The sequence below is a fragment of the Euprymna scolopes genome, chromosome 5, assembly GCF_053919585.1.
Source record: "Euprymna scolopes isolate OS-2025 chromosome 5, ASM5391958v1, whole genome shotgun sequence".
Taxonomy (NCBI): domain Eukaryota; kingdom Metazoa; phylum Mollusca; class Cephalopoda; order Sepiida; family Sepiolidae; genus Euprymna; species Euprymna scolopes.
Window position 1 is genome coordinate 113,022,193 of NC_136486.1, and position 26,234 is coordinate 113,048,426.

Here is a 26,234-nt window from a genome sequence, read left to right on the forward strand (position 1 = left end):
AAGGGTTGATATGACCAGTTGATTAATCTCTGACTGCTCCTCTAGCCTAGCCCAGATAAGGGCTAAAGTGGTGTGTTGGGAAGTGAAGGTGCTAAACCCTAACCTCCAAGTCCTTTGAACACCAGGGTCCCATCCTAAGGCATCACGGGTCGCCACCCACGGCCAACAGGTTGCCTCATTGAGGGATTTTCATTCTCTGCATGGAGGCAGTTGGTGTATTCTGATGCCCCACTGACAGAATCTTTTTTGTAGAGGAAGTATTTAATGTTGGAATTGGTACTTATTGTAAATCCTAGTCAGAAACTATGACCAAAAAAAAAAAAAAAAAGGAAAAAAAAAAAAAAGGTGAATAAATAATTCCCAATTTGGTTTTAAAAACATAATTGATTCCTTACTATTGAATACTACTATTAACCTTTCAGCTAGGAGTAAAGTGTAGTATCTGTTCTCATGAAGAATTATCTTTTCTGTCCTCAATCAATGAAAAAATCCTTCTAGACTGAGGAATTTTTAATTTTTATCCCAATCCAGAGAGCTGGTTTTCCCCATATTAAAAATCAATATTGCGTCTAACCATGGATATATCTCAGTGGGCGTGGTCTAACTTGTACCCTGATGGGGAGATAAGTAAGTAGAAATTCACAGCTACTGAAATAATTTCAACACCTCATTTTTATTTTTGTTATTTTTTTTTTTATGAATGAATCACTACTTATAAAATACTAAAGAGTACTCGAGGATAAGGGTTACTGAAGTGATAAAAATTGACCAGATGAAAGAGGGATAAATAAAGACCTGTCCACAGATGGATGTGGTGAAGCCAATATCTTAAAGCCATCCAACACATGTCAGTCTGTAAAACAGATGGTAAACTGTATATGATGATGGTGGCTCAATAATTTTTAATACTGAACATGAACTCGACCATGTAATCAGTTTGATTTGTGAGAAGTCAACTGAAAATATCTGACCCCTAAGTAAGTTTTTAAAATTCCAACACCAACTTCTGTAAATGCTAAACTCATCTCTATTGCTACGATTTATTAAACGTGGATTGCTAGTTTGACCAATGTGTTCATACTATTTTACAAGTACTTCTGCAATCACTGGTACTTTCCAATGTAAATATTCTAGACAAACTCGACTAGCAGCAAAATCACACCCCTTCACTGTAGAGTTCCCTAGATTCCAGAAAACTGTCTAATCTAATAACTTATTTCTTCAAACTACTTGCCTGTGAAATTCTGACCTTAATTTGGTTAAAATTAATTCTTCAGCTCTTCCCATCCCCCACGAAAAAAAAAAAAAAACGTTCTGTTGGCATGATTATTTAATGCAACATTAAAAACCACTCTGAACATTTTTTCCCAGCAGAGGTAAAAAAAAAAAAAAAAAAAAAAACCCTGATTACCTGTTTTTAAAAAATAAAAAAAAAAAAGGAAAAGAATTTCAACTATTCTAAAGTTATGTACAAATACATAGAAATTTAAATTTAATGTGAACAAACACCTTGATTCACAACTCCCCACTTAATTACAGTAGCCTCTTTTGTCTCAGTGGAAAAAAAAAAAAAAAAGAAAAAGATTTTTCCAAAAGTATTAGTGGATAAATGACCTCAATAGATCTGGTCAGAAATGAACTCACCATAGCCAACTCCATAGTCCACAAGATTATCAATTAGCCCCCCCCCCCTCTAGTAAAATACAAAAACAAAATAACTAACTCAAGTTAGAAATAATTTTTGAAAGTTATTTACGGTGGAATAAATTATATTAAAAATGTTTGTGTGCTACCTTTAGTAGTTGATATTTACATCCTTCTCACCAAAGGATGATGTGACACAAGGTCGGAAGAGTCAAGTCAGCTCTTCTAAAGGAGAAGAACTCTGGCCTATAAAAAAATTGTCTAGCCAACCCTGTCAGCATTCTCTGATTAGGGCACCTCAAGCAGTAAAGCAATAAGCTTACTTCATCTGAGAGACGAGAAATAACAGCTTGGGAGGGTGATCTCCTAGAACTGCAGAGGACTAGCAACAAACTTGGTTAACAAAAATCTAGTGTTAGGACGATTAATCTGAAATTTTAAAAAATCAGAATTTTTGTGGGGAAAAATTTGTGCCTATTTTCCTATGCCAAAAACGATTCTTTTATATGCATTTTTTTTTTTTTTGTTTGCTTGTTTAAAACTTAATTTTACATTGTTGATACTAATGATAAATATTTATTGATTTTAAATTACAAGTAAAACTAAAATTAATATTTCTCACCATAGTTATATTATTCACACTTGCAAAAATTATGCACATATTGCATGGGTTTTTACAGTAATCTGAAAAAAAAAAAAAAAAAAAAAAAAAAAAAAAACACACTATAGCTAAATATTTAGAAATTTTTTAAAAATCAAAATTGGGAATTGTATTGGATTAAGAAAAATATTGGAATTGTCCCACCACTAGAAAACTCCATCCTCAACAATGGCCAAGACTTGGCTTTAGTGCCAAAGGAAAACCACCGACTGTTTTCTAGGTTGGCAGTATTTTTGCGCGAACAGTTGGCAGAGTTGGTGGAAATTTTCTGTTTCTATGTCTATCCTTGTAGCCATGTCACTAGTAAGGGTGCTGGAGGTAAACGTTTTGTCTGGGCTGACGTTATCCGCCTGATAGTCAGGGACCCGAACCTTGGATTAACCACTAAGGAGGCTGTCCTATCAGCAGGTGCAAAGTACTGGGGCTGCTGTATTGCCATTTGGTGAATGGAATCTGGACCATGCAGTAGCTTCTGGTGGGGCCTCTCGATGCCATACTAGTGGGTAATTGTTACGGCTTTACCTTATCATGTGGTACAAAAAAAAAAAAATTCTTCGTTTCTTTTTCTCTCTTAGTTTCCCCTCTCTGTCCTGCTCTAAGTAAATCTGTCGACCTAGTCCACAAATTCAAAAATTTCATCATGACAAGTTTCAAGAAAAAATACACGATTAAACCCGGTTCTCCAACTTCCAACGTAGACCCCTACTACCATGTCTCCTTCTCCAACATCAGGGGTCTACGTTCTAACCTTCCAGAGGTTGAAACCTAATTACAGGAGACTAAACCAGACCTTTTATTTTTAAGCGAAACTGGCATTGGACAGGCTATTTCCCTAGATGAGTTTGCAATTACAGGATACTCTAACTTAACTTCTAAATCTGACCCCCAAAATCGCCATGGGCATGGAATATGTGCCTATATTAAAGATAGCTTTCCATGTGGGAGGGACATCTCCAGGGAAGATCCTAACTTATCCTATATGTGCTTCCGGGTTGCTTTAGCTCACACTACTGCATTTATATTTACTCTCTATCGCCCCCACAACAGCGGAGTTACTATCTTTCAAAGCATATCTGAGAAAATTGACCAAGTCCTTTCTACTTATCCTTCAGCTAACATTCACGTATGTGGAGACTTCAATGTTCACAACGTCGAATGGTTGACCCACTCAAACAAGACCGATGATGAGGGGAGGTTCTGTCATGATTTCTCCATTGCCTATGACCTCACTCAGATTGTTCAGGAACCTACCCGTGTGCCCGATAATGACGGCCAGTATGCGAGCCTACTAGACCTTTTTCTCACAACTTGCCCTGAACTACGTTCAGTTTCTGTTCTGTCGCCTCTTGGATCTTCCGACCACTCTGTTGCATCAATTAAGATAAAAATGAAATGTAATAAGTCCCCAGACGTACCTCTTCATCGTACAGTATATCGATACACTAAGGCTGACTGGGATAGCTTCCGTACATTTATATCTGATCTACCTCTGCATTCCATGTTTAAAAAGGATGTGTATTAGACCTAACTGAATGGTTAATTGTAGGTATTGACCATTTCATACCCTCTAAAAAGTTTCAGCAAAAACCTAACAGCCAGCCATGGTTCTCTCCAGAATGTGCTGCTGCCATTGCGCACAGAAATCACTTTTTCCACTGCTTCAAACGTAATAGATGTATGGAAACTAAAGCCGTTTTCAGGACTGCCAGCAACCATTCTAAGAAAGTAATAAGGAACGCAAGAGAGTTGTATGCTCAATCTGTTAAGTCCAAAGTAGCTGAGCAGCGGCTTGGTTCCCACCAGTTTTGGCAAATAGCAAACAGAATCCTGAACAGAAGCGTGTGCTCCATCCCAACTATTATCAATGGACCTGAGGTAATCTCGTCAGCATCAGACAAAGCCAAACTCTTTGTCAAGAACTTTGCAGCTAATTCTACCCTTTGCGACCAAGACCGCCAACCCCCAATATTTCCTCCTGTATCAGAAAACACGCTATGTGATATACATATATCTGTACGTGATGATGCCAAGCTAATCAAAAACCTTGATTCCAGTAAAGCAACTGGCCCTGATGGTATTCCAATTATAGTACTCAAAAAACTTCAACCTGAACTAGCGCCTATACTTACAAAACTGTTTAAACGTTGTCTTAAGGAGAATAGTTTCCCATCTCCCTGGAAAATCTCATCAGTATGCCCTGTATTTAAGAATTCAGGTGATCGCTCATCCCCCTCTCAGTACAGGCCAATAAGTCTCCTGTGCGTCATGAGTAAGTTGCTAGAATCTGTGTTAAATACAGAAGTAATCAAACATCTCAACAAAAATAACCTTCTTAGTGACACTCAATATGGTTTCCGTTCTGCTAGATCTACAGCAGATGTCCTTACAGTTATATCGCATAGGATTAGCAAATCTCTCGACGGTGGCAATCTTTCTAGGGCAATTGCTCTTGACATATCTAAAGCCTTTGATAGGGTATGGCATAAAGGTTTACTTCATAAGATCGCTAGCTATGGTATAGCTGGAAAAGTCTTCTCAATTATTAAATCATTTCTTTCTGATAGGTTTATAAGAGTAGTAGTTGAGGGGCAAAAATCAGAAGCTCACAGTATTAATGCCGGTGTCCCTCAGGGATCCATCCTGGGCCCAACTCTTTTCCTGATCTACATTAATGATCTTCCAAATCATATCCTTACATCATTTGTAGACATTTATGCTGACGACACTACCATTTATGGTACCACATCTAAGACAGTAAACGACCAAGTTCTCTCCAATTCTCTCTCCTCTGATCTTGAGCACGTAGTACAATGGGGAAAGGAGTGGCTGGTTACTTTTAATCCATCTAAAACCAAGCTTCTCTCTTTACATCATCAACATTCTAATCCACATTTGTCATCAATTGAAATGAATGGCTCTCGTCTTCAGGAGGCCTCAAGTTTTGACAAGCTTCTGGGCTTGACCTTTACTCCTGATCTTAAATGGAACACGTATATCAAATCTGTTGCCAAGGCCGCTGGAAAAATGGTGAGATCTTTCTATCGATCCAGTAGATATCTCACTGCTGATGCTATTCTCTATCTATATAAGAGCCAGGTACGTCCAAGGATGGAATACTGTTGCCACATCTGGGCAGGAGCTGCTAGAAAGGACTTGTCCTGCCTTGATAGAGTTCAAAATAGACTTCGTAGTCTCGTAGGAGATGTCCTTTTCTCCTCCTTGCAACCTCTATCTCACAGAAGAGATGTTGCGAGTTTGTCTCTGATGTATCGTTATTTTCATGGAAAGTGTTCAACTGAGCTTCAATCTATGGTCCCCCCTCGCCAAACTTTCACAAGAAACACTCATCTAGCTGTAAACACTATCAATAATTTCCCCCACTCTTTATCTGTGCCTAAACCTAAACGTAGATTCCATGAACAAAGCTTCTTTCTTAGAACTGCACGCCTGTGGAATTGTCTTCCGTTTTCCTGCTTTCCGGCTGACTACAATATGGTTGTGTTCAAGTCTAAAGTAAATAAGTTCTTGATGAGCTGTTCCATATAAGTTATTAAATTTACCAAATTTTCATTACTAATGATTACTATATTGACCAATTTCTACTGTACACTCTTTAACCCTTATCCTTGAGTGGCCTCTGGGCCTTGATAATGTGGTGATTCCTTTGTAAATAAAAAAAAAATAAATAAATAAAAAAATGCTCATTAGTTTTCCTTAGACTAACATGAATGGCATATCGAATCCCCACGATGCTGGGAACTTCTGTTTTTTGTCTTTATTTTTCCTCTCTATGAAAGAATTTTTTTTTTTTTCAAAATAGAAAAAATAAAAACCATATTCATTTGAAGTATTCTAGCTTTGTTAGGTTTTTCTATCTCTATGTTTGATGAATTTTAAGCACTGTTGGCATGGAATGAATGATACAGATGAAGAAAACCCGCATCATTACTGCTCATCTGCTATGAGACAGAATGTGTGTACATGGACATATTACATATCAGAAGCACCAGATGTCCAGCATTAAGTATCCTCTTTCAACAAGGAATCGTTTGTACGTCTATGCTGTACTTCTGCATATTGAAGAAAGTAGCTCACATGTGATGAATCTTCGCATTACGGTTAAGCTACTCATCAAGGTTACAAGCATTTATTATGGCAAACACAGAAACGCGCTAATCTTAACTTGACATTTGAATGATTGAAGATTAGAAATTAATTTGGTTAAGATTAATTCTTCATCTCTTCCAATGCCCCCCCCCAAAAAATAAAAACATTCTGCTAGCATGATTTAATGCAACATTTAAAAACCACTCTAATTAACCTTTTTTTTTTCTAACAGAGGTAAAAAAAAAAAAAAAATGTTGCTGAAAAATAAAACCTTGATTACCTAAATCTGTTAAAAAAATTTAAAAAAAAAAAAAAAAAGGAAAAGAATCTTAACTACCTATCTTAGAATTTGGAGTTGGCTGAAAAAAAAAAAAAAAAAAAAAAAAAAAAATCCAACATCTGAATCAAGTTTTTAAAAAATCCAACTCCAACTGTTATTCCAACTCCTGCAAAACTCTACTGCCTATATCATTAAGAGTTTTGAATGATAAAAAACAATTTTGATGTTTGAACAATTAGAATAAACAATAACTATAAAAATAACAAATACTAATGTTGGGACGATTAATCCAAATCAAATCAGAAAAATTGGAGCTTTTTGGAGTATCGGAATCGGGAAAATTTGAGCCTATTTTCTGATGCCAAAATCGATTCCTTTAATTATCTATTTTATTTTTATAAAACGTCTTCCATTGGTTGTAGTTAAAGTAATAAATATTTATTGATTTAATCTTCCAGTAAGACTTAAATCTCTAGATCACACCTTCACAAGTGTGTTTTTACGTTTGAGAAAATACATGCACATTTAAGATGTGTTTTTACATTAATCGGGACAAAATAACTTTATAGTAAAATATATAGAGATTTATAAAGAATTGGAATCAGTACTTGTATCGGAATCAGGAAAAATATTGGAATCATCTCATCACTTGTAAATGCATAAATTATTTAAATTTATATCATTCCAGCACACAAAAGTTGGGTCAACAGCTCAATAGACTATTAATTAATAGAGCTCAAAATATGATAGTTTAATAAATGTTTCGTATTTGTTAAAAGCATTTATTCATACAATGGTTTCTGCCTATTTTCAAAACACATTTTTCTTGATAAATCCCAAATGTTTTCAAAAGTCTTCAGAGATTTTTTTCTCCCATTAACATCTTTCCCATAAAAAAAAAAAAAAATATCTAGTTACATCCTTATGTAGGTAAATGACCAAAACTAATATTAGAAAACACTTGAAAAATATTTTCAATTATTATGTCCTTGTTCTTTACTCCTCTCCCTCTTTGCATACATATATTAGAAAAATAACCCCCAGGAAAGGTAAAAATTCCTCAAACAGGGTTACACCACCCTTTTCTCCCTTTACAAAGATTAAAATCAAGATATAATGGAGTCTAGGATCTGTATTCCAATTTTGATTAAACTTTCGTAGATGATTTTAATTCTAGGAAATGACTAAAATTTAAGGCTTAAGCTTAAGGGACTTTAAGAAGAACTTGAAGTTTAGAAAATTTTGTTTTATTAATATCTAATGACTATGGATCAAAGCCAATGCAATTCTCAAATATTTTAATTTTCAAATGGAAGATTGTGCCCATTTTATGCCCCCTAAAAATCCCCTAGAAAATGAAATTGGGTCATTTTTATTTATAGCAGCATTTTCTATGTACTTATTCCTCTTTATGTTAGCTGAGAATAAACATTTTAACGGATGTTTAGTACGGGATTGTTAAAGTTTCAGAAAAATCAAAGTTATTGGCATTTTCACAAAAGGGCTCCGATCTTCGTTTTTACTTCCTTTGCATAAAACCAAATTAATCTAAATATATGTTTCTAAATTTGTGAGAGGAGTATTAATTATTCATATTATTTGGATTCTTTGGACGACTGTTCTCATCTCGAGTGTTATCTTCAGAAGATTTTGATCGATGTAACCTCCAATCATCTTCAGATGTATCTTGTCAAACTCAGGAGTCTTTCTGTTGTCAGGAATTCACAGGGACCCATGGTAGAGTGAATAAAATACTTGGTAAAAATTCAGTTGTTAGATACACTCTTCTGGGGATTGAAGATTTGATCCTCAGTATGAATGATATTCGAAATACAATTGTAGTATTACAAGTTGATTTTTTTTCTTTTTAGATAATTGTTATTTTATCAACCTGCATGAAAAGAGCTATGTAAAAGATGTTTAAAACCGTTTGAATTATGAAAATACCATCAGTAGTTCAAAAGTTATGAGAATTTTAAGTGCCCAAATTTAGACTTTTCCATGGACATTTTTCTTTAGAAAAAAGTGGGCTAAATTACGGACCTCAACATTTCAAGAAATTCGGTAATTTCGTCACCATTTATTTATTTTCAAGTTATTCTCATGAAACTTGGCACTCTTCTACTCAAATGTTTTAAAAATAAATCACTAGTTTTATAAATGGTTTATTATGAATACTCCCTATTTATTTCCCCTCCAAAATGATACAATATTAATTTAATTTTTGAAAAAATCCAAAATATCGCTCATTTTTTTTTTTTTTTTACATTAAAAAGCTGAACACGTGCTAACTACATGTTTAAAAATACTTCTGAATATTTAAAATATTCAAACAATTTTTACAAATTAATATACAGAGACGGTTTCTTATCGCTTATACTGAAATTGAAGCAGTATAGTTACCTATTTGGTGAAATACCGAAGTCGAACAACTTTCATCCATTGACTCACATTTTTGCCATGTTCACAGTTCATGCAATTTTGTCCAAAAGACTCTAGGTGTCAATTTTCTTTCGCCTTGCGCATTTTCACGAATAAAGCTAGGTACAATTTTTTAGCACCATTTTATAGGAAATTGAATAAACTTTAATTTAATATCACGTTTGCCATGGTTATTATGAATAGTTAATTCACTAGAAGCAAATTAAATGAGAAAAACATTTTTAAAGAATTTCGCATATTTTTTTAAGAAATATTTATTGCAATTTTTATACGTAAATAAAGATAATTCTTTGCTTAATTTGATGGTATTTAGTTTTTTTTATTGGTCGAATGGTAAAAATTTGCGAGAGTTTTAAATAAGGGGTATTGATTTTCTTGATTTTTAAAAAATTAACAGCTAGCGTTCCACGTCAAAATTTTATCAGTTTTGTTGGTGCTATTAAAATAAATCAGTAAAATTGAATTTTTAAACACCATACAAAAGAGCAAGATTTGCTCTTTCATTTAATATATATTTTATCCAAAAGCAAATATAAACAAATGAAATACAGGCTGGTGAACATAAATTTAACCATTTTTTTTACGAATTCTACTCATTTTTCAGGCTTATGCCGGTACCTACTCTTATATAAAATTGTGTGCTCTTTCTGATTATGCAGTCAAATCTGATGTATCTCTTTACCATAAACCATGAATTATAAATTAACATGTACAAATTTCAATTTTTTTTTTTTTAAACTGGTGCGTGGTATCATACAGTGGGTGTCTACACATGAACAAAACTTAAGTATTATAGTGATATTTAAATACAGCTTTGAGAGCAGGCATTTTCCTGCCTCCTCACCAAAGGAGGTCATAATCTGGAGTGTAGCCATTGAATGCCTAAAGAGCATTCATGGTTGGTATTTACTACTCCCCTCAAAGAAAAATAATTGAGTAGATATGAATTAATCTCAGAAATAAATCGAAAATTTTTCATACAGATTTTGGATTTCTGTAAAAGATGGAAATTCCCATAGTTGACCAGAACTTAATGCATTTTGGGACCAGTCCAATTTTCAATTTTGTAAATCCTCTCTATCTGGCCCAAAATATACCCCTATTTTCTGAGATGCAACCATAAACCATACTCTACATGAATCCTTGATGTAGCTTTCACAGCACCAGGATACCAGAAATCCTGATAAGCAATAAGTATATATTCACCAGTTGATGGTAATTTTTGTCATTTCTATTCTGTTGTTTTACTGAAAATTCAACTATGTAAACAAAGAAATAAAACAGTAATTTTTTACCTCGTTTCCACCTAAACATCTAAAATGATAACTTAAGGTTCTAGGGTATGCTGAAAACGAATATCACATTTAAATTTCTGCAAATAAGTAGCTTTCCAGATATTAAGCAATGTCATTTCTTATGCTATCGCTGGTGGCCATCTTGGTATGCGCAACTGTAACCCCGAGAAACTATGCGCAAACACACGTACCAAGATGGCCACGAGCAATAACATAAACGACATTGCTTAATATCCAGAAAGCTACTTATTTGCGGAAATTTAAATGCGATATTCGTTTTCAGCATACTCGAAATAGTCATTTTAAAGAAAAATGTTAAGGTGGAAACAAGGTAAAAATTTACAAAATGCATCACAATGAAATTCTTTATCGAACCGCCTAATTATTATTATTATTTTTTTTTTTTTTTTTAGATAATCTCAGTTAAAAAAACGGGTTTGTTTTGCAGATTCAAAAAAAAAAAAAAAATGGTCTTGACAAGGAGATAAAAATAAATTCAAATTTCACGGTATATTTGATTTAATTGTTAGGTGAAAGTACAGAATAGTTAAAACACCCTTCCTTCCTCATGTTAAGAATGGGTTTCTAAATAACATTATTTCAGCATGGTAGCATAAGTGCACAAGTACCATTTACTTGTTATATATTTGTTTTTTTTTGGGGGGGGGTTACCACTAAAAAAACAATTCTACCTTAAGTACAAGAAAGAAAATCCAATGATATCAGAAACGCATGTACTTAGTACATTTTGTTGTTTTTTAACGTTTTTAGTACATGTGTACTAAAAACGTTAAAAACAACAAAATAGTATTGTTTGGAAATCAAATTTTAAAAACTTGAAAATAATTTTTTTTAAATTGACAAACTCAGAATAAAAAATGAAACTGTTTTTTCTGCTTTCGTTTGGAAAGCAGGAAAAAGTCTTTATTATTCTTTAGTCAGCTGAGCGCATAACGAGCAGTTTCTCCAAGTGAATTTGAATTTCTATAAAAAGATAACATTTTAAAGAAATTTCTGCACAATTATCAAATATTTACAAATATTATAGAAATAATTATCAAATATTTACATATTATACATGAAAATAATTCTGAAACTATTATGAATTAATTATGAAACTATGAAAATGAATGATATTTACCCATTTATCTTATCAATTTTGAAATATTCGTTAACTTTGCTGGGTCGTAACTTTACTTTCTGTGGTCGTAAAAATATAAATCAAAGTCCAGTAGAGATGGACTTCTATGTTTATATAGCCTGTAAAATTTCAGCCATATCCAATAAATTTGACCCTACACTTGTGTCTCCACACGTATGAAATGTAAACATCGAAAAAAAACAGTTTCCCTTTTTGCTATTGTCATTTTTTACTGTTTTTTTCATTTTTAACACAACATTAGCTATTTTTACTTTCTCTTCTCTACCACTCTCCCTCGACCCAAGACTGCACCATAATAAACAAAGTCTCTAACAGCATAGACACAGCACTCTCCCTCGACACTAGCGCACAAGTACACGTATTTGGTGACTTTAATGTCCATCACAAAAACTGGCTTAGATTCTCTACTCACACAGATGCAGCAGGTAGCACAACTCATAGCTTCTCTATATCTCATTCCCTATCACAAATTGTTACTTTTCCAATCCGTTTCCCTGACCAGGAAGAACAACACGCATCACTTTTAGATCTGTTTTTGACCACAGTTCCTGATGATAGTATAACGGATGCTGACAGCCTACTTGGGAACACTAATCATGCAGTGATAATGGTTGAAATCTCCCTAAACTCTAGACCCAAAACTGAAGAACCAGTGCTCAAAACAACGAGATATTATAAAAAGGCTGACTGGGAAGCCAGAGATCTTATCAGAGATGCCCCATTGGGAAATATTTTTTCTCTTCCTGCTGAACAGTGTGCAAACGAGACCACTGACTGGTTCAAAACTGCAATCGAAGCGCATGTTACCATGCAAAAATTTTATAGCAAGCCCCACTCTCCCCAATGGTTTACTTCGACTTGTGCAACTGCCATTTCTCAAAGGCAGCATGCATACCGCAGATTTAACCAACATAAGTCCAGTTCAAACAGACAGAAGTACATAGAAGAAGTAACATTAAGAAAGAAATAGTGACAGCTAAGAGAGAATTTACGGAAACCACTAAAAAACGCATCGAAGCACAAAAACTAGGAACACGTGACTTCTGGAAAATCTACAACAGTGTAGTAAATAATGGGCAATCAACAATTCCCCCACTAACCAACAATCACGAGGTTGTCTGCTCAGAAACCGAAAAGGCTAACATGCTTGCCAGTCAGCTTGCCTCAAACTCCACACTGGACCCTTCCAACCACCCCCTACCTGAATTTCCTATGCGAACCGACGCCACGCTAGACGATCTGAAAATCACTCCTGCTCAGGTGCATGCTATCATAAAAACTTTGACACTTCAAAAGCATATGGACCCGCTCTTATCCCAGCTGTGCTATTAAAAAAGTGCCCAGCCGAAGTAGCTCCAGTTCTTTCCAAACTCTACAACAAATGCCTTAATGAATTGTTTTCCAGGCTGTTGGAAAACTGCTTCTGTGGTACCAGTATTCAAGAATTCTGGCGAAAGAACTGACCCATTAAATTATCGCCTCATTAGCCTCCTCCCACTTTTTGCCAAAATATTTGAGACCTTAATTAACCATGCTCTAGTCCATCACCTTACGGATGCTAAGCCTCTGACTGACCAACAATATAGATTTAGACAAGCCCGTTCCACAGCAGACATCCTAACTAATCTCTGAACGTATATACCATTCACTGGACAAAGCGGGGGAGGGCAGAGCGGTAGCTCTAGATATATCTAAGGCTTTTGACAGGGTATGGCATGAGGGTCTCCTCAGGAAGATTAGATCATACGGTATCACTGGTAGAATACTTAAAATAATTAAATCCTTCTTAGATAAGAGAAAAATCCAGGTTGTCCTCAACGGTCGTACATCTAAACAATATGATATAAATGTGGGAGTGCCCCAGGGGTCTATCCTTGGACCTCTACTGTTCCTGATATTCATAAATGACCTTCCCGACAAAATTTCTTCTGAGATGGGTATATATGCTGATGACACCACTCTCTAACAGGCATGACAGGAAAACAAATGAACACATATCTAAAGAAATGGCAGAAACACTAGAGGATGACCTCCAATCTGTAGTGGAATGGGGACAAAAATGGATAGTCACGTTCAATGCCGCCAAGACTAAACTAGTTTCATTCAATGATTACAAGAAACCTTCTCTACCACCTATAGCAATGGCCAACGACTCTTTATCTGAGAGTACGTATTTCAAGCTCCTTGGCCTAACGTTCACAGGAAACAAGAGTTGGAACAATTACATCGAGGGCATTGCCAGGGCCGCTGCAAGGAACGTGGGCTCTCTCTACCATGCTAGAAAACTACTAACACCCGAAAGTATCCTGTACCTCTATAAGGCAACCATTCGCCCATGTATGGAGTATTGCTGTCATATTTGGGCTGGTGCATCTGCTACTAGTCTCTCGCTCCTAGACAAGGTTCAAAAGAGAGTCGCAAATCTGATAGGCCCTGAACTGGCATCTAAGCTTCAGCCTCTGTCCCATTGACAAAACGTTGCATCCCTCTGCCTGTTCTACAAGTATTTTAATGGTGAATGCTCTGACGAACTACAAGCACTTGTGCCCCCACGACGTGAACACCCTCGATAGACCCGACAGGCTGTAAAATCCCACCCCCACACTGTAGAGAACCCTAGACGTAAAAGATCTTTCTACTCCAGTAGTTTCTTCCCCAGAACTGCTAGACTTTGGAATTCCATTCCAGGTCCCTGCTTCCCCAACTGTACTGACGTGCAGAAGTTCAAGTGCAACGTGAACCAACATCTTGCTGCCCAAATCCCTACATAGTACCCCAGTATTTGTTGCCCCTGATAGTAGCCCCCTACACCAAAGTGGCAATGTGCTTTGTTTGGGGGTGAAAATGTAATCAAATAAAAAAGAAAAAAAAACCGACAAACTAGTAAGTCTCATCCCTTTATAGTCGAGATCCCTAGGTGCAAGAATGCCTTTTACTCCAATAGTTTCTTCCCCAGAACTGCAGGTCTTTGGAACTGCAGGTCTTTGGAACTCCCTTCCGGGATTCTTCTTTCCCAACTGTCTCGATATGCAGAAGTTCAAGTGTAATGTGAACAAACATCTTTCTACTCATCTCCCTTCATAATGCCCCAGCAAATTAAGTCCCTGATAGTAGCCCCCTGCTTCAAAGTGGCACTGTGCCTTGTTTGGGGTGAAAATTGAATAAATAAAAAAAAAGCATTAAAACATTGAACATAGAAAAGAAAAATAAATTAACATCATTGGAGTGCTTATTCTATTCTTTTTCCAGCAATGTAATTCTTTTAAAAATTGACCCACAAATAAAAAAAGATACGACTTGTTGAAGCACATTAGGTGTGTAATATTGCCGATGTCCATGAAAATACAACATATGCTTGTAATGCTAACAATTGCAAATTACTTAGGACTTCTAATCAGTCATAGCTGATGGAACGAGAGCATGCTACCCCCATGGATTTAATAAACAGTTCCATTCAAAATTCTGTGCAGATTCTCAAGCTTGACAAGATACAATAAAAGAATGTCAGAGGTCACATGAAACATGAAAATAATACTAAAGATGAAAACAGTAGTCCGAAGAATCCAAATAATATAACTTAAATGTAGCCCACATTTACAACCCCTTCTGTCTACCAGTTCTGTTCCTAAATTCATAATGATCTGTTAATTAGTTTAGGAATGTATTTCTGTATGTACCAATTAATGTTGGCATGAGAAATCGGAATCAGGAATCGGAAAACTTGGAACTTTTTGAAGTATCGGAATTGGTATCGTAAAAATTTGAGCCTATTTTCCGATGCCAAAACCAATTCCTTAGATTATCTTTTTTATTTGATTTAAGAAACATCTTCCACTGCTTGTAGTAATAATAAAATAAATATTTATTGATTTAAACTTCCAGTAAGACTAAAATCACTAGATCACCTCATCACAAGTGTTTTAACGTTTGAGAAAATATAGGCACATTTACCACGTGATTTTACAGTAATCGGAAAATAACACTTTTATAGTTAGATGTTTAGAGATTTATGAGGAATCGGTAATTGTATCGGAATCGGAAAAATATTGGAATCGTCCCATCACTAGTATAAATATAGAAATGTATTCATACCCAACTTTATGTAGATAGAGATATACATGTAATCCACAACAGAGATTGAAACCATGTATTTTTTGACAGAGCGTTTATCCACTGTGCCATGGGCACAAGCAAAGAAGTAAAATTTTACGGTTCTTACTCAGAATTCTGCCTAAAGAAAAATCTATACGGTATACATACTTGTAACAAAACGAAAATATCATATCCCAAAAATCACATGAATTAATCAAATAATTTTTTTAAATAAGAAAATTTTTTCAGTAATCAAAATGTCATTTTTGAAAAAGATCTAAAAAAAAAAAATAAATAAATAAATAAAAAATAAATAAATAAAATAAAAAAAGTTGAATAACTCAACAATAATTAAAACTTGCGAGATTTATATTATAATGCCTATGAATTCCCATTAACCACTTAATGATTTTTTTTTAGCAAAAAAAAAAAAATAAAATTACTTTTCAATTTAGGTAATTTTTGAAATATGACTATTTGTCATTGATATGTATATCATACATATTTTTGTTTATTTTTTAAATAGAAGAGGAATTCTGGCCAAAAACTAATCTTACCGTTCATATCTGTGCGAAAACTTAAGAACAATGTAAATATATATAAACAATTATCATATACACTTATAGAAACAAGATTAATTGTTTTTACCGAAATTAAAAGCAGTAAACAAGTCAGATAAACACTAGATCAGTTCCGTCTATTTTTATTCAAGTAGTAAATAATAAGTCTTTTGTCAGCCCATTCCTAGATGTTTTATGTCATTGCATTCTTTAAAAAATTATTGTGCCTAATGGAATGTATATTGCAAAAACATTACAAAGTAAAAATTAGCAATGTAATAGATTTTAGATAGGTTCTCACAGTTCTGTGAGAGACTGTCTGTCGGTCTGTACTGCTTAAGTTTGAACTTTACAGGGTGGAACGATAAATTTGTCACCTTAAAGAAAACACTACAGCTTTATTTTAAAACTTTTATTGGAAAAAATTCAATTCAGGTAACTTGATTATATCGTAGAGCTGACATGTATTCAATGTAGCTGCTCAGCGGATGGCAGGGATCAGGCTGTCTTTGGTGTTTTGGGAGGTCATGTTGGTGATGTCCTTGACGTATGACCAAACAAAGTAGTCTTGCATTTTTTTACCGTTGATCATATCTCGTAATATAATTGTAACTTTTTGCTTTTTATGAAGGGAACAGTTTTTGTCATTTAGATAAAAGGTTTAAAATTATAATGCTTTGAAAACTAATAACCGATTCTTATATATAATGTTTTATAAAAAAACATAAAAACCCTTCTCCAAACTGTTAGGATGCTTAAAAGATGCTTTAAAATAAGCACATTACCATTAAAAAATTCTTGTGACGGACATACAAAAAAAAAAAAAAAAAAAAAAAAGTGTACATCCGTCACAGTAATTTTCCTAAACTGAAAGTTTGCAGGTACAATGCTTACCCACAACATGCTTATTTAAAATCTAGAAAAAAAAAACTTCAGTATTCCCACACTAGGTAAAGTAGGAAAATTTTGTTACTTTTTTGTGACGAACGTACAGAGACAAAAAATCCTAGCCTTTGAGTTTATAAAAAGCTAGCTAAATATTTTTGGTCAATTCCATAGTTATCAAAAATAAGAGATTGATGCCTTCTTTGAACTAATTTTTAAAATATACCTAGCAAAACTTTCTTTTTTGCTAATGAAAAAACCCTCTATTTCACAGGCAAAATGTCAGTTAAAATTTAGTTTATCAAGTTTTAATATGAAAAACAAATTTCTGAATGTCTCAGCTTTCCAGTGATACCAAATATACCATACTTTGAGGAAAAATTCGTTTTCACATTGTGGTTGACATTTTCATGGAATTGACATAGCAGTCAGAAACCGATTTTAAGAATGTGTGAAAAAAAATTGAATAATTCGACCTCCTATTTTTACAAGCTTATAACTACTTGAAAAAAAATGTAATTCAAACCCTAATTTTTTCAACTAAAGGAGCAAAGACCAAATTTAAAAAAAATAACAGGTTTAATAGCAAATTATGCAATATTTGTTTTTTTAAATCGGCTTTCTTTAAAAAAGATTTGAAGAAAATCAACGAAATTTTTCTTCCTTCGAGTATAAAAAAGATTAATTCCAAAAAATCACTTAACTAAAAAAAAAAAAAAAAAAAAAACAATTCAATGTGTAATTCCATTCTTCATTGTTAAGAATTTATCCATATTTATATTTTAAATTCCATTTATTTTTTAAACAACTATTTGAAAAACGCGCAATCATGGAAGCATTTTTCGAAAAACCGGAAATAATCTTTCTCCTTGTTTTGAACTACGGATGAACAAAAGGACATAAAAACGCATTAGGCGTGTAGCCTTGTATCTGGAAAAAATATGTGTTCCCATTGTTTAAAACTAGTCAAATTTACTCATAAGATTATTCCTTAAAAAAACACTCCAGGAATTTTTTTTTTTTCGTCTTTTCTCAAAGAAATACATAAATTTTTGATTTATTATATTTTCATTCTTTTTTGTCAAGTGAAATTTTTTTTTTTTTAATATTTAAAAAAAGAAAATATTGAATGAAATGGAAAAAAATTGTTATCGACCATTACTTACTGGACAATATAAGCAGAACATAGGCTTCCAATTAAAAAAAAAAAAAAAAAAAAAAAAAAGAAGAAAAGGTTTTACACTTTGGACTTTGCAGGTAAATTTTCAAAAAACACTGTTTTAATTTACAATATATTATTTATTGAGCTTTTATCTTCAATTTGTGATATATAAAACTTTGGTTTAATTATTTAAATAGACATTTCAAAATGGGGAGGGGATTTGAAAAAAACGTTTGTTTAAAATATTATATTCGATTTATTGGAAATAGCATAAAATTTCACATTGACCCTGAAAATATTGTAAAAATTGAATCAATAGCAAAATTTGGATAGATTTTTAAAGTTCAAAAATTGAAAAATATTTAACTCGTAAAATGCAATTGATTTCATTACGTAAAAAAAAAAAAACAAAAAAAAAAATGGCTGCATGAAGGCGCGCTGGCACTTTGTAAACACTGTTTTTTAAAAAATAATATTTCTATTACTTTTTATACAACTTTAATAGTTTATTTTGGAAGTATAATCCATAAAGAAAATAAACAACCCACTTTTTAAAGAAAAATTACAAGTTTTTTATATTTTATTCGCAGTTTCGTGTTAGGGGTGTCATAAATTCCTAAAAAATTCTGATACACCTACCCCATGCATTACAGTCCGCAGTGACCAAGACATTAATGGGCAGTTAGTCCTGGGACCAGCAGCAAAAAAGTCCAATGTACTGGAAATATCACCTAGCAGGATTAAAATGTACTTCACGCAGACATAGATTTGGCCAGAAGCACACACTGCTGATTTTACATGGAAAAACAACTCTTTGGAAATAAAATATTTGTTGATCGATTCAAAACTACCTGCAAAGGTTATCCATAAAAGATTTCTTGTAGACACGAATACCCGTTGCTAAATAAATACTTTAGGAGGTGTGGCTACATTGACACCAATGGCAAAATTCCAAAAGTGACATTTACAAGCGATGCACAAGTGTCCCAAATCATTATATAAACTAACCCAAAACCGAAATCACTTGACTGGTGATTGAATTTGAGAGAATGAATTCTGTTAATTACTGTGTCACCATATGTACTCTGCCTCTCACTTACATGTGTGTGTGTGTGTGTGTGTGTGTGTGTGTGTGTGTGTGTCAATATTAGTATAGTCGCCATAAGAATGGTTAGAGAATCTACATAAAAAGTAAAAGTATGTTCATATGTAAAATTTTCCAGAGAAGACAATCGAAAATCCTTAACCTCAAAGCGCCTTCCTAAAGGAAATAGAGAAGCCAAGTCTCCCTTAAAATTTCAAAGTGCAACTATACTAAACTAGCGAAATTCGGAAAAAGAAACATTGATTCAAAAATAAAACAAAAACAAAGAAAACAATGGTATCTATAACCGTCGCCATATTTCTTTGGAAAGATATGACATAACAAGGGAAATAACTCAGTTATGCTAAAAACAAGACAAAACGCACAATTTATTAAAAAAAAAAAAAAAAAAAAATTGGCAATAGGTACATGCTATTCACCTCCTTTTAAACTCTGCAATTCTATTTTTGCTAATTATAATAAAAATGTTTTCGTTAATTTTTGTCTACCTTATTTTTCATAATTTTTGGATATATTCATTATTGTAACATGACAATCAAGTAGAAATCATTGGTTCGCCTTGAAATTAAAAATTTTGAATTTTGCTATTATCGTGTACTTTAAATATATTCTATTTTGATGAAATATTAAATCATACGCATTAAATTTTTCAAAATGGTCACGAATGTGCCTTTCTGCATGTCAAATATCTAACTGCCTCCCTAGGCGAGTAATAGGAGCAAAGACCTCTGAGAACTTTAAATGTATATATTAAATCTTTATAAAATTTTAAACATAATGTACAAGACTGAGAGAGTGTTCTTAAATTTCAATTTCTTCCAACCATACTAAGCGATGAAACGGATGGAGGGTGCGAAAAACATCATATGGGGTTACGAACAAAAACAAAAAAATATCCTATCCCAAGCAACATCAGTTCTTCCTGTTAGCAGATTTTAATTGTAAAATTTCTGTATAGCAAATTTTGTGTTTTTAAAACAATTACATCACATTCGGTTTGCTGTAATTATTTTTAAATATTTGATATTACACTATAAGCAAGTTCAGCAAAAAAGAATAAAAAAAACATTGTTCTGTAAACTGCCTGAAAAATAATCAGCATTGGGGAAAAAAAAAAAAAAAAAAAAAAAAAAATCAATTTAGAATTCAGAGTGGGGGATCAGTTTCGCATATAAATTTAACGAAAAATGATTATGCACTTCCTGACAGTAGATTTTTAAGGACATGTAACCAATTTGTTTGTTGTTTTTTTTGTTTTTGTTTTTTAATCCTAGTCATTTTCTTAATTTCTTGTAAATCAATTGCATGCGTGTGTGTTAAGGTCGTGTAACCTGCTAACGTCACAGAATAAAATACAACGGCCATGATTAGGTGATAGACAACTATTATGTAGGATAGTTTCATTTTATGTTACAATTCTCAAAAAAAAATTGCTGAGAGATCTATGAAACTGGTCCGAAAGTAATATTTTCTTTTCTAAAAGATAAAGAATTATTTTACACTTGGACACCTGCAATTAAAAGGCAATTGATCTAGAAGCTGATTGGAGTTCTATTATGGACTGGAGTAAGAAATGGCACGTTTCATTTTATCTTGTTAAGGCTCAGCTATTGTCCTTCCTGAGATTCTTATGGATTGTTCTGCTCTCAATGAAAAACTGACTCTAAAACTTCTTGATCTTTCTTTCTCATCAAATCTTTATGAGAGTTCATATATTAAATCCATTGCTTTTTCTGCTTCTTGTAAAATTTGTTCTCTCTCTATCACTGTAAACACTTTCTCGCACAGAGACTGTTCTCTATCTCTACAAACCTATCATACCATGTATGAAGTATTGTTGTCATATTTGAGCTGGTGAATCTGTGTCCCATTTGAAGTTTCTTGATAAATTGCAGAAACTTATGTATAATTTGATTGGACCCACAATTTCTTTTTCATTGCAACCTCTCTTACAGACATGATGTTGCTAGTCTCAGTCTTTTTTACAAATACTATCAGGTCATGTGTCTGATCTATTCCCTGCTTATTTTGTTCCAGCTCGTTTGACTAGAGGTTTCCATCAATTCGCTGTTTTAATATCTCATAGTAATGTACATCAGGTCCTACTACACAATTTTCTTTAAAATGACAACTTTTATAGGTTTTCGACTTTGCTGAATAAGAAAATCCCATTTAAATTTTGAAGAGGCAAGTAGTTTTCGAGATATGTATTATGCACTGTAATTCGCTGGCCGCAATGTTTGTACACATCCGCAAGAAAACAAATCTACTTTTCTGCCACTGACAGTGCAACCATGAAATTAGTAATGTGCATGCTAAAAAACAAAACAATAACAGCTTTTTTTCACTTCCTTGAGTAATTTCGTGTTAAGAACGGCTTTCGGAATAGATACCCCCCAACTTCCTCATGTTAAGAACGACTTTCAGAACAGACTCCTACAACCTCCCCATGTAAAAAACAGAGTTAGAAAGAAACGCCCTTAACCTTCCCATGTTAAGAACGGTTTTCGGGGATGGGGTGAAAAAATATTTGCCCCAAATTTAACTGATATTCGTTTTCAGCATACCCACCTGCAAATACTATAAAAAAAAAAAAAATTGGGAAAGGGGGCAGTGTCAGTTGCAGAAAAGTGGAGTTGTTTCCGCTAGGTGTGACAGTGTTGGTCGCAGAGAAGTAGATTTGTTTATCGCATGTGCATACAAACATGGCGGCCAGTGAATTACAGTGCATAATACAAGTCTTTATATCTTTAAAACTACTTGTCTCTGAAACCTAGGCACCGCCAAAACTGGGGGGGGGGGGCAGGTAAGTACTTTTTGACGGACCGTCTTTTTAAAAATCTACCAAAAATCAGGTAATTATCCGATCAATACGAAATTTTCAGCGATTAAGAAAAGAATGAACTTTATAACAGTGTACTTATTTTTCATAAACGATATTTATATATATATATATATATATATATATATATATTTGGGGGGGGGGGCTTACAACCCCCCCCTTGTTTTGAGGGGTTCCAAATATGCTTAAAATAATCATCTGAAACTGAACAAAACATATTGTGTTGTTGTAAGGGACAGGATTATAAATTTAAAAAAAAAAAAAAAAAAAAAAAAAATTGTTTGCATACCTTATTTTGACGTCTGAATATCAGAACTTCAATTGTGTTTAATTATCCCGCTTTTGAGTTTTGAAGTGTGAAATTCGGTGAATATGTTAAAATAATTAATTTAAGTTAAGCAAAACAAAAAAATTTTTTTGATATTTATACGAAAAAAGCCATTTTAAAAACTTTGATAAATAAATTAACAATTTTTTTTTTAGCGAGCCGAATAATGCATGACTATTATTAAACAGGGCATGCTTTGAAGAATCGATACAAAAAAAAAAATCAATAAATATTGTGCCCTTTGTGTTAAAAATAGCATAATTTTTTCGATACGTTTGAAAAACATTTGCCGCCTTTCAATTACGGTGGACCAAACGCGCTGAAATAATTTTTTTTTTTTATTCTGCTTTAAATTGCCCCCCCCCCCCATTTTGGGGAGTCTGGCCCCCACACACATACACATTAAAAACCAAACTCATACAAATGGTCACCCATCTGGTACTGGCCAGCCTCAGCGTTAATAATACATTAAAATTTTCGTCACTGAAAAATAAGTTTTTTTTGGCCTGTTTGGTCTCCCATAGTTTGCTTTTTATCAAATACAAACGTAAACATTGTCGATCTAGACTCTAGATCGATGCGAAGTAACTGGTTGCCTATATGAATAAGTGTAATTATTTGAAATCCAGATACTTATATTATAATATTTTTGCATATTCTCATAGAAAATCATCCTAAATCTTAGTTAAACAACAAATAAATTAATTATCTCAAAAATCTTTCTTTTTTTTTTTTTTTTTTTTAAATATTTATGTACGTTTTTTGTGCAGGGTTTGTATTACTGTACACATAGATTCGAAAAAGTTGTCAAAAAACAAATATATAACAAATAAATGTTATCAAAGGCAAGATAAGTTACTTTTCTACCAAACTGGATATATTTTTTGTGTTTTTATTCAATGTAACATATTTATTCAGCTCGAAAAACATGCAGTGTTTACCGATGTATTGGACAATTCAAAATGGCGGCCGACTCTCTCTTAAACACGGTAAGTTCGAGAAAAGGTGTTATAAATAATAAACTAGACAAAATACTATTAAAAAAAAAAAACACCGAATATATGTCAACCTATGTCACGGTAATATATATTGAGCGAATTTCTAACAGTATTTTGTCTAGTTTATTATTTATAACACCTTTTCTCGAACTTACCGTGTTTAAGAGAGAGTCGGCCGCCATTTTGAATTGTCCAATACATCGGTAAACACTGCATGTTTTTCGAGCTGAATAAATATGTTACATTGAATAAAAACACAAAAAATATATCCAGTTTGGTAGAAAAGTAACTTATCTTGCCTTTGATAACATTTATTTGGGTTATCTTTCAGATGCAAGGTTCATTGTTTACTTGCGGTTTTAACGATGTAAGATTCCGTTGTACGGAAGACCAATTCGGCCAAAATGTCTATGATGTTTTTATTGGCGCTTTTCTTCGTATTTTTAATAACATTTTTTTGCACCATTTACAAGTTCTTTTTACAAATAATTTTTTTAATACTGTAATAGTAAAATAAAGATACATTTATTAATTATACGGAAAAAGTATCTCGTAATGTTTTCACAAGACCAATATTTAAATTATGGCCGATTTGGTCTTCCGTACAACGGAATCTTACATCGTTACAACCGCAAGTAAACAAGGAACCTTGCATCTGAAAGATAACCTTTATTTGTTATATATTTGTTTTTTGACAACTTTTTCGAATCTATGTGTACAGTAATACAAACCCAAAGTTTTACATCATTCTGTTTTCTATATGATAAAATTCAGGGTTTTATCTTTCTGGAAAAAAAAAAAAAGTTACTCAAAAATAATGGATTTTAATAAATGCAATTTCGTTTTAAAAAACAACAACAACAACTTTTCGGCCATTTTTGGCGGTGCCTACTGAAACCACTGTCAAAAATTTTCCTCACTCCTTATTTGTGCCAAAATCAAAACGTAAATTCCATGAACAAAGCTTCTTTCTTAGAAGTGCAGTAGTGCACTGCACGCCTGTTTCCCACCTGACTACAACCTGGATGTCTGGAAGTCCAATGTGAACAAATTCCGTATGAACCGCCTCCTTAAGTAAGACAAGACACTTTATCAAATCTACAACACTAATTTACTGTACACACAATAACCCTTATCCCCGAGTGGCTTCCGAACCTTGATAAGTGACTACCTTGTAAAAAAAAAAAAAAAAGGTTAGGAGGAGGTCTATTCCGAAAGCCGTTCTTAACAGAGGTTGGATGTGTCTGAAAGCCAATTAAAAAAAATAAAAAGATTAAAACGGAACGAAATTTAAATTTCCGTTCCATTTTTAAAACCACTGTAAAACAGAGCGTTCGCTGCAAGTTTTACTTGTCTTTTTATTTTGTTTTTAACATGACGTTATTCCAGGCTGTTTACATGTAATCGACTAAAAAGTAAGCTCTCATTTTTTTCTTTTTAATTGTACTGCGGTATAAAGGTAGAATTTTATCAAATATTCTTTAATTTTGTTGTAACGGTTTAATTAGCCGACTTAACTAGGAATTAATCCAGATTAAATCTGCTGATGTATTTTCAATTATTATTTTAGCAAAAAAGTGTCAAGTGCGAACAGTTGAAACATTATCATAACAAAAAAGGGAATATATTTAATTATCTAAATTAAATAATCAAAAGATCTTTAAAAACAAAATAAAAGTCTATATTTACCTTTTAACATCTTCCGTAACACTCAGAGCCATTACGTTTTATCATGAAAGAAATATTACTTTACGTGAGATTTAAAAACATTCAAAACAGGCGCCATTTAAATCAACAGATAAACGTATGCCAGGCCGCTTATGTGGTGCATAAGAAATATCGCAACTATACCAAATAAAAAAAAATAAAATTATTTTTATTTATATGTTGTTATACGCATTTAGGTAATTTTGTCTTCAAGAATTGTGTGTTTATATCAAATTTATATGACTGATCCGGCACTGGACAACGACATTGAGTCTGTTAAGATTCGAGGCCGCTTAAGATATGAATAATAGTAAACATAACGAATGGAACCTGCTAAAGGAGTTACTCCATTTACCGCAAAGCGAATTTGAAATACGTAAATTCTTTTTTATGATCTTTAGGAATTTTTTTAAAAATCGGTACTTCACGGAGAACGTGGACCCTGCGTAAACGGGTTTTAATTTAATGGCTGTTCCCTAAAGTTTTCTTTCACTTTCTTCGTATATATCTCATCTTTTTTTTTAATCGAGCGACGTTAAAAAATAAAGTAACTACACGCTCGATTCGAGCGTGTAGTTACTTTATTTTTTAATTTTTTTTTTTATTTCTTTAATTAAATTTGATTCAAATATTTATTTCGTGCTTGTTTTTCTTTTCTTTTATTTTCATTTTATTAAAAAATTTTGCCACTAAATATTTTTATTTTTTGTTACATTTAGTGGTACTCTTGCATAATTTGACCCGAATTCTCGTGAATTCCCGTCAAGTATGGATCGGGCGAGACCGGCAATCATCGGTTCAAATATTGAAACGCTAACTCGACTTTTTATTTTATTTATTTAGTTTTTTTTTTCTTGTTTTTTTTTTCTATTATGCTTTTTAGTAATTTTTAAGGTGGTATTAAGGGGGAGGGACTTTATTTTCTGATTAGTTACTTATTTATTATTTATTTCAGACGTAACCA

At 33.1% G+C, this 26,234-nt stretch overlaps 1 protein-coding gene across 1 annotated transcript in view; it reads right to left on the bottom strand.

Annotated features, from left to right (window-relative positions):
• Nucleotides 1–25,401, bottom strand: part of LOC145276955 (uncharacterized) — a 285,323-nt gene extending 259,922 nt beyond the window's left edge. Inside the window, exon 1 of the mRNA XM_080128475.1 lies at nucleotides 25,253–25,401. Coding sequence (XP_079984601.1) covers nucleotides 25,253–25,284 — 32 coding nt within the window. The 5' untranslated portion in view covers nucleotides 25,285–25,401. The remainder of the gene's footprint in view (nucleotides 1–25,252) is intronic.
• Nucleotides 25,402–26,234: the final 833 nt, after the last annotated feature.